Source organism: Lissotriton helveticus, chromosome 2_1 (assembly GCF_964261635.1).
Source record: "Lissotriton helveticus chromosome 2_1, aLisHel1.1, whole genome shotgun sequence".
NCBI classification, from domain to species: Eukaryota; Metazoa; Chordata; class Amphibia; order Caudata; family Salamandridae; genus Lissotriton; species Lissotriton helveticus.
The window spans coordinates 1,117,477,690-1,117,494,083 of record NC_136059.1 but is presented as its reverse complement, the minus strand read 5'-3'; the positions used below and the strand labels follow the sequence as shown (position 1 = coordinate 1,117,494,083).

The window sequence follows — 16,394 nt, the reverse complement described above, 5'->3', positions numbered from 1 at the left end:
TGTGGGCGATTTGCTACGGCACTGATGACTGCTTTTGATATGAGGTCAGCATGTTCTTCCAGGTGTAGGATGTAACTGCTAGCACCATGCAATGTTTGAAAAAGAAATCAGATTACAATTGTATATATGTTTACATTCTACTATTTAATAGCTGGGATTCTGGTAGTATTTTCAGGCATCATTTTTTCATTATTTATTAGCTGGCACGTAATGGTGGAGATTCTGGTTCAAACAAGTGTTGCTTCTCGTGGATCAAAACCATTTGCCTCGTGTGAATTCAGTGTGTTTATCTGTAGCAAGCAATGTTTTTGACTCACCTGCGATTTGTTGCTACAGAGAATCCATGCTCCCGGATGCTCTGGCAAACCAAGAAGAATGTATATTCCATGAGCTATTCTTCAGAAGTGCCTACAAAAAGCTAAGACATTGCAAAGATTTTTAACTGCAAAATAGAATTGTAAAGTCCAGCATTTGACACGGTTTTTATTTAAAAAAAATTATCTTGAGGGAGAAACTCACTATCTGCCTGCAGAGCCCCCTGGAGAAGCTTAATCGCTGATGGCAAGTCACAGAGGATATTTACCCCCCACTTGCCTGAAAAAAATCACTAGACACAACAACTGTCCTTACTGTTCAGAAAAAGCAAGCAAGCACCGAGTATTCCCTCTCTCTTTGAGTGTTGTGTTAGGTGGCTATTCTTAAGTGCAACGTCTGCCAATGGTTTGACCCCTTGGCGCTGGCACACCCTTCTGATGGGACCTGTGTTAATAAACATGTCTGCATCCGTGCCCCTCAGCTGAACTCACCTGCTAAGTGTTCCTTGTTTGAGAACATTCTCCCATTAAACCCCGAAAGGTAAAAAGGGCAGGGTTACTTAAGCCGGTCCTGCCCGGGAACCCTCCACCAGTGGGCGCAGATGTTTTGGTTCGCCTGTCAGGGGCCGGCCTGTGGTGTTTACGCCGAGCAGCCGCACGCGCCGCTTCTCGCCGCTGGCGCGCGGGTGTGCGCGCGGCTCTCTCCTTCGCCTCTCTCAGGAGGTGGGTTCTGTCGGAGCAGTGGGCTGCACCCTGCATCCGCGGGAGCCCTGTCAGTCCTGGGAAGGCTCTCACTGGAGCCTCTGCTGCTGGCGGTGGTCACTGGCTCCGGGGCTGCAGCGGTGGTGCTCGCAGGCAGCGGCACAGCACTGATAACTTTCAGAAACTTCCCGCCTCCCCGGCTCGTGGCTGCAGCAGCATCTTTGCCCCCGACCATGGGCACCGGGGACTACATCAGCATCACCCTGAGCGGGGGCTCTCCCTGGGGCTTCCGGCTGGACGGCGGGCTGGAGCAGAACCTGCCTCTGACGGTCTCACAGGTAGGGTGATGGCGCAGAGGGGGTCGTGGTGGAGAGTGAGGGGGAGACGCAGCAGGGATGGGATTGTTTGTAAGCAATGCGTGCGTGCTTCTTGACACTACTACGAGAAACAGCGTCACACCTCCCACACTCGTTTCCAAGCACAGCTGTGTGCACGCTGGCTGAAGAAATTCGTATTTTAGTCATTTACTGCAAATGTTTAATCTGAAAATGCAGAGTTCTGATACTCGTGCATGTCTGTGCAACAAGTTGTGTGACGCTGCAATTCATTGGCAACGTTTTTTCTCTCTCTCTTTCTGTCTCTCTCGCGCACTCTCTCTCTCTGCTTCTGTCTCTCTCTACCTATGTCTCTCTCTCGCTGCCTCCCTCTCTCTCTCTGCCTCTCTGTCCCTGTCTCTCTGTCCCTGTCTCTCTCTGCCTTTCTCTCTCTACCTCTCTCTGCCTCTGTCTCTCTACCTCTCCCTGTCTCTCTGTCTCTCTCTGCCGCTCTCTCTACCTCTATCTCCCTCTCGCTCTCTCTGTCTGGCTCTGTATCACGTTCTCGTTCTCTCTGTCTGGGTCTCTCTCTCGCTTTCCCTCTGCCTCTGTCTCTCTGTCCCTCTCTCTCGCTCTCTCTCTCTATCTCTCTCGCACTCTCTCTGCCTCCCTCTTTCTCTGCCACTCTCTCTCTTTCTCCCTCTGTAGGCTGGTGCTCTTGTAGAGGGCTCATGAAGCTATCAAGGGATCTCTGCGTGTTGTCACTTCTCGAGGAACGAGCCTGTGACAGGAGGTTGTCACCTAAGTGATTGCACACCGGATGTGGAGCTTTCAGGACCAGCGTTGGGCTGTCAGTGGCCGAGCCAGTGACGTGCACTGCTCCTCGTATATCACGTCTGCCTGAGGACCAGATCATCCCATGGGGCATAGCCAGGGCTTTAAGTGTGCCAGGTCCTGCCGGTGCTCAGCACTGGCAGATCTTAAAAGCGGGTGCTGAGACGGGTCCCTATCGGGCTCTCCATTTTTGCCCTCAACCTCAGGGTGAAAACATAAATCTTAACTCTGCAGCAGTACCACTGCTCAAAGCCTTGGATTTAACTTCAAAGAGACCCGTTTTAGTTCTTTCACAGTCTCATCATTTCAGAACTGAAGCATTTTCAATATTATACATAATATACACAAAGCCATAGTTGTTGCTTGTTTACCTTATACAACTAACAACGATTGGCAAAGCCAATACTCCTGGCTTGTTATAGGTATAATGTTACTTTTTTTGTATCATACATCTGGATGCAATGGCAGAAGCAGCAAAATACCAGTCGGTGGCACACAATGCTAAGCACAGATTTTTAGCCTAATGATTTTAAGCCATGCCCTAATTACATCGGCCACGACCCTTTGGGAGACCCCCCAGTTTTTTTTATCCCACTTAAAGCCCTGGGCATAGCTATCAGATGTGCAGCAGGTACTTTGGCACCGGGCCCAGGGCTGTAAGGAGCCCTACTTGCATTGGGCCTCATGGCACCCTTGATAAGCCACTGGTTGAGTAATCTCCTGGTCACCGCATTAATCCACAGCCTGTCTCGCCTGTGGGAGGACTTTTATTGGTTTCACAAATAATATATACTCAAGCAAGTCGCAACACACAGCACACGGCTCGCACATGCATGTCGTTCATTTTCACCAATTCTCAACAAACTATGTTTGGAGATCCTGCTTAGCTAATGGAGGCTCTATTCACTAAACAACCAAATCTCCAAAAATTACAATATTTTATCCGGAATATATTTTGCTTTACTAGGCCCCATGTACAATGGAAAAGCCAGTAGAGATAGTGGAAATGTTTTATTCCTGTGGTGAGGCTCCATGTTTAGGGATACTCTTTCCTGCCTTTCCAGATTAATTGAGTACAATCAGTTTTATTTCAAAACAGACAATCTTTCACGAGCTTCACAAATATCACCTACTATTCAAACTCTTAAAGAGCATTCAGTTCGTGGTGAAAACTCTAGAAATAACAGTTATTATTATTACTGGTAAAACAAAACTGAGTGGAAGATTTTAATGATTTTACTGCATGCAGTTGCAGGCACTGTTTGGCATCTATGGAAGTGTGATGGAGGGACATCCAGTTCACCGTCTTTGCATCTTGAGACGAGTTGTTAGTGTATGATGGCGTGTACTAGTTTTAGTTCCCTGGAACATCCCTTGGTGTTTGTTGGTGTTTTATTCAAATGTGCAAAAACCAAGATGCGACATTGGTATACAGTAGAAACCATTTGTAACAGGTCGTCTGGAACGTCCAGGATTTATTGCTATTTTAGTTATATTTGTACGACTATAAAAAGAATAACATACAATACAAAGTATTCCATACTCTACATATGGATATTGCAAGCAGCTGATGAGTTCTGAGACCAGGGCTGGAGTTGTATTTACTTCTAAGGTGATGGAACGCCAAATTGACTTGCAGTATTCTTTAACACATGGTTAAGGGTATTAATACATTGTGAAAGCATAATCAGGGCCTCTGAAATTATACGGCGGAGGAGGGCCAAATTATGCAGCAGGGTTGGCTGAATTATCCAGCAAGAAGAGGTAAATTGTGCAGAGTAAAGTGGCAAATTTTGTGATAATATTACTACCTTATTTTCTCTATTTCTGCTTGTTTACACTGTTAGGGCATTGGTTGCACCTCAGTACCAGTTTAACACCCAAGTATAACAATAAGCAACCGAAAGGTGACCAGTCAACCTTTCCAAAGGCCTTTCACCCGTCTGTAACACATGTTGCTGTGTTTTTAGTAGCTTTTGAAACGTTTGAGCTAGAAGCAGTAAGTTAAAATCTGCAAATGTTGCAGCAGATGGTGGAATAGGTGACAAATGTGGCAAATCCATAAATATGCAAAAAAAAGTCACGGCTGCACAATCACAAAATTCCAGTGACCCTGAGTATAACATATCCCGAATCTTTCACTATCTCATCCTCTTGCTCTTTTTTATGAAAGAGATACTTACTGTGCAGATGCGTCTAAAATATGTTGAGGTATGTTCTATGAAAATAAACATATTACATAGCTTCTATTTGATTTCAAAATGTATCTTAAGTGTCCACTAGGTAATTTTCTAAAAGTGGATGTAGTTCAGAATGGGTTATCATAGGAGGCACAATCCTGCATCCCTGTAATATGCCTATTATATATTAATATATAACATTCCTGTGCAATAATTGAAGATGGTGGAATCAAAACCACCCTATGAACTAATGACTGAATTTAAGAAGAAAAAAATCCAAAGAAAGATCTAGATATCCCTACCATTGTGAAAGCAGCAATGGAACTTCTGCTCAGGGACTTGCCTGTCATACTGCTTGCTAGCTATGGGAGCTAGAGTTGTGGTGGTCCAGCTGATGTGTTAAAACGTATTACAGCTGAGTAGTCATGCTATGTTCTTACTACAGTTGAGTAGCAATGTCCCAGCTAAACAGATATAAGAAAGGTAGAGAGATGCTCTTATGTTGTTATTAATAATAACAACAATAACAAATATAACAATAATAAAAATACAATAATAATACTACAAAAATAATGATGTTGATAACTCAAATAATGTCAAAAATGGTAATAACAATAATACATACGCTAATACGTGATAATAGCAATTACTATTATTACTATCTTGTCAAATTAGTTTTTTCAGGTTAGAAGTTTTGATTTATTTTGTGAAATTATTGTATAAGGTCCTGCATATATTGTGCACCGCGTGGGGTTGTGGTCGTCAGGAATACACCTCCTGTCAGACATGCAGAGTTTTCGTGCGGGTCGCATGATTCCAGCGGTTAGATAACATTCTTAAAACACGTTTGCGGGGTGACGCCATCAAGCTTAGCGTGTTCTGCTCCATTGAACAAAACTGCGTCATTGTATATCTCGGACAGAACATCGACTATCTCTGTGGTATTGCGGTGCAGAAAACAAAGCCACAAGGACCGTCTGGCGGCGGCGGAATCCTGCCACCTAGCGGGACGCGCAGGCAGGGTCCAGGAGCCGCGAGCCTCCTCAGCGCGCGAGGGGCGCCTGGGGCGCGCGAGCTCACCTCGCCCAGACGTGGATGCCACTCACAGCAGTGAAATGCACCTGGGCTCGGGCAGCTCGGTAGGGGGTTGGCATGACTATTGTAATTACTCGCACTTACTTATTCCCTGAGCATCTTTTAGTACAGGTATTATGTCGAAAAGTAAACGAGAACTTAACTGCAGATTGTAACTAGTAGAGTGCCTAGTCTTGATTACACCAGCGGAAATGGGCCCAATTCATAATTTGGATCGTCATTAAATTAGAAAATTATAAATTTTTTCTCGAAAGGAAACTTTTAAGGGCATTTTTAGCAAAGTGAAAAAGACTTCACTTGTTGCCAAACCTATTTTATTACACTTTTGAACTTGCATTTTCTTACATAAGTTTATGAAGTATGTCGAATCAAAGCCCCACAACAATTCCGCCGGTGCATTATTATTGCCCCCTCACACACCCTCATGCTCATAGAGCAGAGTGCTTGGGAGAAAGGAGTGTGAGGGGACATCATTTGGCATTCCAAGAAAGGTTGCACCTCGAGTCCAGGGAGTGACTATGGGGCGCTCTGCTGCTGACAGTCATCCTGGGATGCAGAGGGTACTGAAAGCTCTTCAAGAGTGAGGAAGTGGTTTCTGGCGGCACTTTGAAGGCGCTCAGGGAAAAATCATAGCATGGGCTAAATGTATTTAAAAGTCAGTTTTCATGATAATTAATGAATGTGGAATGTTAAATAGAATTCCAGAGCTATGAAAGACTTCCAGACTCCGAAAGAGCACGAGTTCTACACAGTTAGAAATGCGCTATGTAAATGCATGACACATACCCCTCATATGTAAATGTTCGTCCGGACTGCCAACCGGATCGGGCTCTCTCAGTAGCTGCCATGAGTACTCATGACAGAGAGGGAGGACTTGAGTTTGGCTTGCCCAATCAAATATTCAGGAGCAAAGGCGCATTCATTAAACTATGTGGGAGGCTTCGCGCATCCCAAAGTAGTTCTATTGATAACCTGTGTTGGAAAGAAATTGAGTTGCAAAAAGAGAACAATATGCAAGGTTCCTGGGGCTTCTATCTAAACCAGGCTATAGAGGAACTTTGCGCGCAAGACATTTGGAATTCTAGCATTGGGAAAGAGGCCTTTAATAAAGCAATTAAGTTAACAACAAAATACCTGTCCCACTCTACAGATGAGAATACTCTTTTACAAAGAGGTCATGCCTGGACAGTGATTAATTCATATCGTACTTGGAAACCTCAGGAATATTTACTAGCTCACTTCTCGATGGCCTAAAACATCAGTTTGTGATATTTTGCTTTGGCATGTGGGAAACGAAGGAACTAATTCATTCCTGGAAAGACCAGAATCAAAACTAAGACTGCCGATTGTGTAACTATAAACAAGAATCTTTACCACATGTTCTCTGCACATGTCCAAAGTTCATGAAAAAAAGGAAAAAAATAACAAAGACATTTTTATAAACATCAACATTCTAACATGCAGAGAAGCTGTAACCACTTGGGTAGGTGGGTCTTCAATCCCCCTAGTTTGCAGGGGGTAAAAATTTAAATCGGAACCTAAAAGATTTAGGCCAAATTCCTGTGGAACCCTAAAACTGATTTTTAGTACTTTAGGAAATCTCAATAAGTTGGAGCAATGTAACAGTCCGTATAACGTTAGCTCCTTTTACTCTTTTTTTTCTTCTTTATGGATAAAACACTTTATGGATTACGAGCAGTATTTGTCTACTAGCATTAAAAAAGAGTCACAGTTTTATATTTTTGATATCAGGTTTACAATGATCATTATTTTAAGGTTAAACCACTTTATAGACAATAGAATTGAACTCGTTTTCGCTAAACGTCCAACAATGATCCATAGTTTTATAGTTTCTATCAATGAATTTGTTTAGGATTTTTATGTATGTAAAGTATGTTGTCTTGGTGTAATGGTTTTAAAAGACTGAACACTTGAATAAACAAACCATAGTATTCGTGGGGAGTACTCATGATAGAGAGGGAGGACGCTCCTTGGAGGGTGCCAGGAGAGAAACGGACCTGAATTCCGAAGTCACGTACTGGGTCTGGAGACGATGAAGAAAGGCTGAGATAAGGGTCACCTTTTCAGGGGAGTAGTTTGGTCAGTACGATGGGGGGGTGGGGCGATCTTCAGATTTCCTAACAATCACACTGGCACATGTTAAAATACATTATGCAACATGCAGGGCGCACAAGAGGGGCTTAAGGGGCAGCGGAAAGGGAGAGGAATGTGGATTGGTAGGGATACTAAGAGAGAGAAAGCACATTGTTTTGTGAAATAACCAACTTTTTTAAGCCTTTCAAACAGAGAGAGGGAGTAAGAGTGTATGTGCGGTTTTGTCTGTGTGTGTAAACAATTCCTGGTGAAATCCGATTATCCCAGACTGATCGCTCCTGCACCCAATTATTTATCGGACAATATATTTATTAGGGGGGTCTAACACCCTCCCCCCCCTTTAGAAGTAACGCCCCTGCACCTCTTGCTGCCAAACTCAGAAATGGGGGCTGTTGCTTTCTTATACAGATCACAGAACAAACTGAATTGCCATTGGTACATTAAATAATAAATATTACTATTGTCTAAGTCGACGTGTTATACAACAACAGAAATACACCTGTAACCAGCCAGGACTATTGGCTTTGCCAATGGTTGTTAGCTAAGATAAGTGAGTAACAACAATGATTTTGTTGTAAATAATTATTATTGAAAGTGTTTCAATTCTGAAATTGGGAGAACTGTGAATGAAACATTGCTCAGGGCTATGGAAGGGATAGTGGTCTTCAGAGTGTCTCAGTCACTCCTGCTATGTTCGCTCTGTTAGACAAGCGCCAGGATTTGATGGAGTGTCCTGCCTGGACACTCCTTCAGGCCCTTTAGGCCTGTGCTTGGTCTCTTCCCAGCTGTCTGAGACAGCTAGGTGGAGAGCTTTAAAGTGCGCATTTCACTTTAGACAACGCAAGACAGCCGCCCAAAGTGATATCCGCACTTTGGAGCATCCACACTCCTACTGGTCCTGTCCTCTGCTGCCAATCGGTACTAGAGGAGACGCTCTGTATGTTTCTGGGCTCAGAGCAGGCTGTCTGCTACAGCGCGCACCACAGTAAAAAATAAAATGGTAACAAATGCCATTTTATTTTTTTCTGGGCAGCTCGCAGCGGGCAGGGGGTGATGCTCCCCTGCCCAAAGTGTAGAAATCACAACTGAGGCGCCTTAAAGGAATCACCACTGAGGCGCCTTAAAGGAATCACCACGCTGCAATGCAGTATTGTGATTGGTCTGAGCGCTGAGTGATTGGTCGGTTCTCAGACGGGTAATGGGAGCCTGGGCATGTTATCCACCCAGGCTGCAATGCAGCGTGTGTGGAGAACATGCAAAGTGTGTATGAATATTTACCCAGGCCTGAGATGGCGGCCAAACATTCATGCGCACTTTGAGTGGGCAAATCACTCCTATGGCTAGCCTCTGCTCTGTCAGTTGAGCAGCCCCGCACCAGGAAATGGAAAACTAAAATGATAATAGCATTGATTATTATCATTTTAGTTTTCCTTTGACTACTGCTCGCAGAGCAGTGGGGCGACGCTCCTCCGCCTTAGTGGAGGAGCCACCGGTGAGTCTTTCCCCTTGTCAATATTTTGACAGCTGTGTCCTTCCTGCACACACATTTGCACCGAATCACAATTGCAACTGTAATACATGTCCATTGCCCAGCTCGCTCTGCAGAGAGGCTGAGGATTGGATGACCATCATGTCTGAACACCTTTTGGCACAGTGAGAAACTTGCACTGCCTGCGACCTCAACTCCAGAGCGCTCAATCGTGGACAGTTCTAAACACGGGAAGCCAACTCAGTCCAAAGTGGCACAAAGCAAGAGTCAGTCCAAAGTGGCACAAAGCAAGAGTGATATGTTACTTGCAAAAATACAGAAACACAGCATCCCTGAGCTAACACACTTAGGGAATGCAAGGGTAGGTGAAGCGTGAAATAGAAACAGGAACTAAAGCACTGACATGGATTACCTTAAAGTTACATCCCGTATTCGTTCGTGTTTTTTCCCATTGCAGTTCAAGACGTGAATATAGGGCCCGAAAGCGACCAGTTTCAATGTCCATTTTTAAGTGCGACGAGACTGAAACCAGGGGAATCGGTCCACTTGAGACCCGAACGGAACCGGTCCACTTAATTCCCTGGATAAAAGTCTGAGGCATGTTGATCACACTTTAAGCACGCGACCTGAAGATTGAAAACCGATTCTCGCAGTGTGCGCTCAACCTACTGAGCGCTTTAATGGGCTACATCTGAAGCATGTTAATCGTTTTTGGGGGACAAGAGGAAGTCCCTTACAAGGAATTTTAATGCAGGGAACACAGCGAACACGTAGTCAGTACCTCGTTGGCTACTGCTCGCTGGGAGGGGGTGGGTCGATGGGCGTTCTTGCGGAGCACCGCGTTCTGTGCTTGTTAAGCGGAAACATCCTTCCTTTCAACAAGATGCGCACGTTCTGTAAACAACACTCAAACGAAGCCCTGCTTTGCACACAGCTCTTAGCTGGAGAGATGACCTTCATATGAAGATATGCGGCGTTATCTGCCACGTGGCAGGTTTCCTATGTGGGTAACACTCCATTACCCACATAGGAATCCTGCATTATGTTCACTGGTGTGAAACATTTCTGTTGACAGCAGGATAGCTTGCTATGGTATGATGCTCTGATGCTGAACAAAAAACATGAACTAGCGTAAGACTTTCAGTACTTACTGAGCAGTATGTGGCTGCTAAAATGTGCATGTCTCAGTCCTCACTGGAGCAGTATTAAATGGAGAAAATTGAACACAAGTACCAGAATGCTGGGGAGGCCAGCAACTGTGTCAACAAATATTTCAAATTCTTATTGGGTGGCGCATGACTAGTACAATTCATTGAAATGTTGAAGACATGAACCCTACAAGTACCAGATTGCTTAGGGAGGCTAGCAGTCTTGTAAAATATAAGACACGTGGCAACAAAGCTGAACTGGGAACCAAAAGCTGCTAAGGCAAAATGTTCACTCCTGTCCTGTAGTCTTTCTCCATTCATTTCCTGTTTCTCTCTCCCTCTTCCCAATATCTCTTCCTCTCCCTCTCTCCCATTCTCTTCTACTCTCTCCTTTTGTCCCCACTGTGCCTACAGCCATATGCGCCAGGGAACTGGAGATAGAAGTAGTGGTGGTCGACTTCAAAAAACGCCCTCCAATGGCTGCACCTCCCTGGGGGAATCCTGGATGGGAAAAATGGCAATCAGGTCTTAGGTTAGGTGGCAATGTGCCTTAAAGAGCACTGCCTCATTATAAAATGCCTTATGCTTGATGTATTTCTACAATGGAGCGACCAAACTTATTTCGCAGGGGCTCTATTCTGGTGTTATATTTGTAATGTTGAAAAGTTCTATTCTGTAGTTGAGGTACGGAGGATTTTGGACACTCTTGATATTGCATAAGCCCCAACACATCAGAAAGCCGTGTGAGGAGTGCTCTAGGCGGGAGGTGTGTTCTGTTGCTGTATTATGTTAGAATACAATGCAGATACAAAATGCTGATCATGCATTATTTGCTTTCCCCAAAACTGGAATTCACGTCTCCTCCATACGTGACTAGGTATGTTGACATATAATAGCTGACGTTTGGAGACAGAAAAAAGCACCTTTAACCTTCTGAGTTAGGTAAAGTGTGCAGGGGGGATAAGGAATAATTGACAAATTAAAAGTAATGTATCCTTTAATCCAAACTTAAAGATCAATGAATATTATGTCGTGTATATCTTATGTGGGAAGCAATTGTGATGTACGTGGGTTTCGAAACCTGCCTACTCACTGCTCTGATGACAGAGCAGTGAGAAAACAAGCTTGTTCTGAAGGGTCCCAAGCGACATCACCGACAAGTTGAGCTTTGCTCCAGTCGTCTATCTGGTGTCCTTGGAACCCATCTATCTTTCTATATGTTATGCTATGTGTTAGGGCCCAAAGTTTCTTAGCATTTCTTTAATGTTTATTTGGATTCCATTGATGTTAATCATCATTCTTTAATGTGGTTAAGGAGCTTCTCCTTTAATTTGTTATTACGTCACACATCTTTCGATGGACATTCCAGACTTGAATTTGTTAGTCTGGAGCAACCACTGAAGGGGCGTCTTGTGATGTTTCTTCATTATTGCTGAATACATCTTCTCACTCACCTCTGCATGATATTTTAGTTGGACTCCACACGCAACATTATGTTAATGTCATTTGCATCGAAGCAGGCCCAGGAGTGGCTTGCCAAACATTGCTGAAGGTTCCATTGCAGACTGGAGCCTTAGTTGGCCGGCGAAGGCGGTTTATCAATCATCTGACCGAGAATGTTTACATGTTAGATGAATAGGCCAACTTCAATGAGTTGTAGGGGGAATGTTCTTGGTGTTTGATGGTTGAGACCAGAGGGCTGTACCAAATTGCTTGCATATCTTTTAGGCCAGTAGACTTGGCAAATTTTGTAGTGATCATGTGTGTGTGTGTTTGAGAGACAGAGAGATGGGGGCGAGTGCTGTTGTGTTACAAGTTACTGCGTTGGCACATAACAACTTAGCCATCAGGATTCCTTCACAACCTCTCCAAACCATACCAAAATCAAATAATGGACATCCAAAAACTTGTGCGACGATGATTCAAACATCTATAGTTTTTTCAGTGTGGTAAGAAAGAAACTCAAGGATGACTTAGGGGTGCTTGATGGGTGGTATTTACGCTCTTATTATGAAAAACTCTACAACATTCCTTTCAATGATAAAGCGCACCCCAGACACATGCCTGACCCAATACTTTTAGTTTCAAAGGTGGGATTGGGCCTGAAAGGGAGGGACGTTTATGGAATTCAACAAGTGTAGTTTATTGACCCAGGTTTCATCCGTCTTCTTTTTCTTGTTTGACAAGACTGTGCATTTAACGCTATGAACGTGTACAGATGGCAGATATACAACAGAAGGAACACAAATTACAGACAAGCTTTAAGGTAAACTCTAGAGTCTATGAAAGCTCCAGAATCGGAGTGTTGCTCCTCGAGTGATGCTAAGAGCTGCAGTATGGTTCGTAGACTATGTGACCGAGACAACCTAAGGAGCACTCATACACACAAACATGCTTGGAGGCTGTTTCCACCATGGGCACTCTTCTTGCTCCAGGTTATTCTGTATTAAGATAACGTTTGCACAACTCCTTCCTTTCCTTTGTTTTCTGCCTCACTTCATTCTCAGATGTCTGCCTTTCTGTGATAGAGTGATGGATGTCTCTCAACTTTCTAACACCTATCCCTGAAAACACTGACATTCTCTTATTTCCATGAAGCTAATCCTATTTCTTCAAACCTTCCATATTCTTTCCTCCTATTGACTTATCTTTTACTTCTGCTCGAAACTTAAATTTAATTTTAGCTTCTTCTTGGATTAAGTATCACATTGTCAGCTTTAACATTAACTTTTGGCTTGTGTATATAATGGTTTTTGCATGTATGGGATTTTACATGTTCCTTTTCAATCTGTCCAGAATACATGTGCCCCGAAACTATATCATTTGCTGCACGTCCTACAATCTTATTACAACACCTTTGACGGCTACCTATTTCTCTATATCAGTCTCAGTTTCTTTGTTATACGTTTTTAGATATCCTATCATTTTCTCCGTTCTTCCTTCTTATCTGTGCTCCTATCAGTGTTGTTGAATTCTTCTGTACGTTTTCCAGATGAATTTGTTCAATGTCGCCTTGTTTTGTGTTTGCACCTCACCTACCTTGCAGGGCTTCTCACTTTTTGCATCTTCGCTTCCTACTCTTGGGAATAACTTGCCCAGTCAGGTGTGACCATCTCTCTTGTTGCAGTATTTAAAATGAAGATACTACCTTCTGGAAATTGCATATTTTGCATCAACCTTTATAGTATGTAAACCATAACATTAGAATTGCTTTGGATAAGGTCTAAATAATTCTGTTCTCTTAGGTAAATAGTCAACAACTTTAACTGAGCAGGTCTGTCTTCAGCAGTTTTAGTGGTTTTAATTTCCTCGATTGGATGTCCTCTCCGAGCTTCTTCCAACGCTGCACACCTTGAATTGACAATGCACCACCTCCTGATTGAACCACAGAATATCTTAGAGAAACAAGTTGATATATAATACAGATCTCAGAACCTTCCCCGCGTTTTCCTCAGAAGTTATCTACCAGCTAGGCCAGACCCTGGCCCCAGAGCGCACACTGATCAGAGTAACATGAATAGAATCTTCCAATCGGCCAATTACCAGTGCAATTGGACTAGTGTAGTGTGCAGTCATTTTTTCGCTCAAAATATAGTCCTTACAGGAGCCAGTGTAATGTGCAGCTGAGCAGTCCTATTTATAGTGAATTTCCACAGTTAAGATCAGTCAGTATTATTGCTACGAGAACGATAGATTCACAACTTTTCATTCACAGTGCCGGTCAATGGTGCATGGACTAGGACTTGCCACTTGAATGGTAGTGGCATTGTACAGCTACACCCATAAGTAATAGTACAGTTTTAGCTCCATTTACGGTTAATATAGTCTGACTTACCTGAGCAAAGGTATAAAATGAAGGTCCTGCCGCTGTCCATGGAAGTTGTGTGGACAAAAGAATTCATAACTTATAATTTATTTCACGTGTTATAAATGTGTACACATTGCTTGGACAAAAAATACTGCTTTAATATAAAGCATGCTATGCTTAAATATTTTCTGTCATTTAATAACTTCATGTTTTTCAACTCTGGTGCTAATTTCCACTTGTGTTTCGTTTTTGTACACGCCCATTATATCACATGCATTATTCAAAATGCAACAATATCACATCCGCTACATGGATGTAACTGGTAGATTGCAAAGTAAGTTATAAATAGAGCTAATTACGTACTTACCATGATGTAGTTGTAGGCAATACAATTAATGCACCTTATTGTAGGTGGATGTTTTGGACCTCGTTATAGCTCATAAAACCACTTATTATTTGATTCTACTTGCAACATCCATTTCCGTTATTCTCAACGTGATAGATAATTCCTATCTTCTGCTCAGTCTCTTGACAAAAGTCCACAAGCTGGAGCCTACTGGAGCTGTGTAGGTGTAACAGAGATACTTCCTTTCGTAACTTGTGTATTGCATGTGACCTCAGAAACCAAAATACATCCTCTGCAGCAGGAAATTATGTGAAGACATCATTTCCACTTATTCATAGCAAAAAAATAAGTAAATGTGTTGAAAATATTTTTCAACAGGAAATAATGGTGCTCCTCCTTAAACCTTGAGCCAGCTCCCATTAATATAGCTGAAATCCTGATGTTGTCCTATGCCATAAAATCTCAAGTCCGCCTACTACAACAAACCTTCTAATTGCATATTTGCTTCATACTTTCCCCAGTCCAGTGGCGTTAGACCACCAAAATCATACGGGTATTGGAAAGAGATCACATGTCCAGTGCCACTATCTATGAGATCATGTGATGTAACATTACACACCCCATGGTGACAGGCCCTTGGATTTGTTGAACAGTTCTTGATACTTAGTACAAACAACAAGATGCTAAATATAAGAAAAGTTAAAAGCTCACTTAGGGCCTGATTTAGATTATGACAGACAGTTTACTCCATCACAACTGTGACTGATTTACATATGCATTACATCCTTTGGCACTTGTTATCAGGCGGACAGCATGTCTATCAAGTTTGCGACTGATAAACATATGCCAAACTCTAAATCAGGCCCTTTGTTTTTAAAGATAGGTGTGATGTGACCTAGGCAGGTTGTATGCACAAATTGAGCTATTATGCATCAGATGCACAATTGTTTGGGGACGATGCATGATTATAAGCAGTATGGACAAGGCGTCTCATATTGTCCTCAGTATCTTCATTACTACAGTGCATCAGGCCTGTGCTCTCTCATGTCTCAGGCAATCAGACTGGAACGAAAAAACATCCTTACCAATCTCTGCTAGGTCCTTATATAATGTATAACCACTCCTCCTTGTTTACTAATGAGTGCCCTTTACAACCATCCTCTCTTTTTATTGGCCCGAGGAATTCTGGTTGCCCCTCCCTTAGACATGTTCTTCATGCTTGTCCCTCCCTTCTAAATATAGTTGCAAAGTGCAGTCTGTGATAACTAAACAAATTGGGGGCCTCTTGCAGTCCTCCTAACCAAACCTCATTGGCAGCAGAGGCACCTCAAAATGGAGCAGAAGACAGTAAAGCTATGTATTTGACTTTTAAGATGTCTCTTACTGAGCGTAGAAATTCTGTGCCGATGTACTTTTGGCACAAAATTGGATAGTGGGCATTTTTACTCACCCAGAGATTGTGCTAGTCTGCTGTGCCTTGTGGCCATTTTTATGGGACCTTAATAATAATAATAATAATTATAATAATAATTTGCGACTTATAATGCATATAGCTACCCCATAGGGGTTTCCAAGTGCAGACACAGATCATATGTCCCAGAACATTGACTTCAAATAGCCACAACTTTTTGCAAAGGTGAGAAATGACTTGCCATTTCTAAGAGCGTACGACAAAGAATTTCACAATTTTGGGCCAAGCTAGACGAAGAAAAAGTCTTTCATACCAGCTAGACAAAAACTTGGTACAGCAAACAAAGGTTGAGTCGAGGATCTCAAGGACCTAGTAGGTTGATAAGGAACTACCAGTTTCTGGATGTCACGTGTCACCTGGCCAAGTATGGCCTTGAACATATATAAGGCTCCCTGTTTTCCGTTTTAACAGATTTTTAGAGATAAATTCAGAAAACATTCATGTCTGTATTTATTTTTTAAATGTGGACAAAAACAGAAATTGGGTTGCTTTTTTGAGTAATTCAAAATACTGTCTGTTAAGACTGCCAGGCCAATAGATGTGTGGATTGTTAGATAAGGGGGTTAAAAAAGAAAGGA

The 16,394-nt window shown here is 42.8% G+C and overlaps 1 protein-coding gene across 1 annotated transcript in view; it reads left to right on the top strand.

The window, feature by feature from the left end:
* The first annotated feature begins 938 nt into the window (after window positions 1–938).
* SYNPO2 (synaptopodin 2) overlaps window positions 939–16,394 on the top strand; it is a 742,390-nt gene continuing 726,934 nt past the window's right edge. The window contains exon 1 of the mRNA XM_078675942.1: window positions 939–1,354. Within this exon, the coding sequence (XP_078532068.1) occupies window positions 1,250–1,354 (105 nt within the window). The 5' untranslated portion in view covers window positions 939–1,249. The remainder of the gene's footprint in view (window positions 1,355–16,394) is intronic.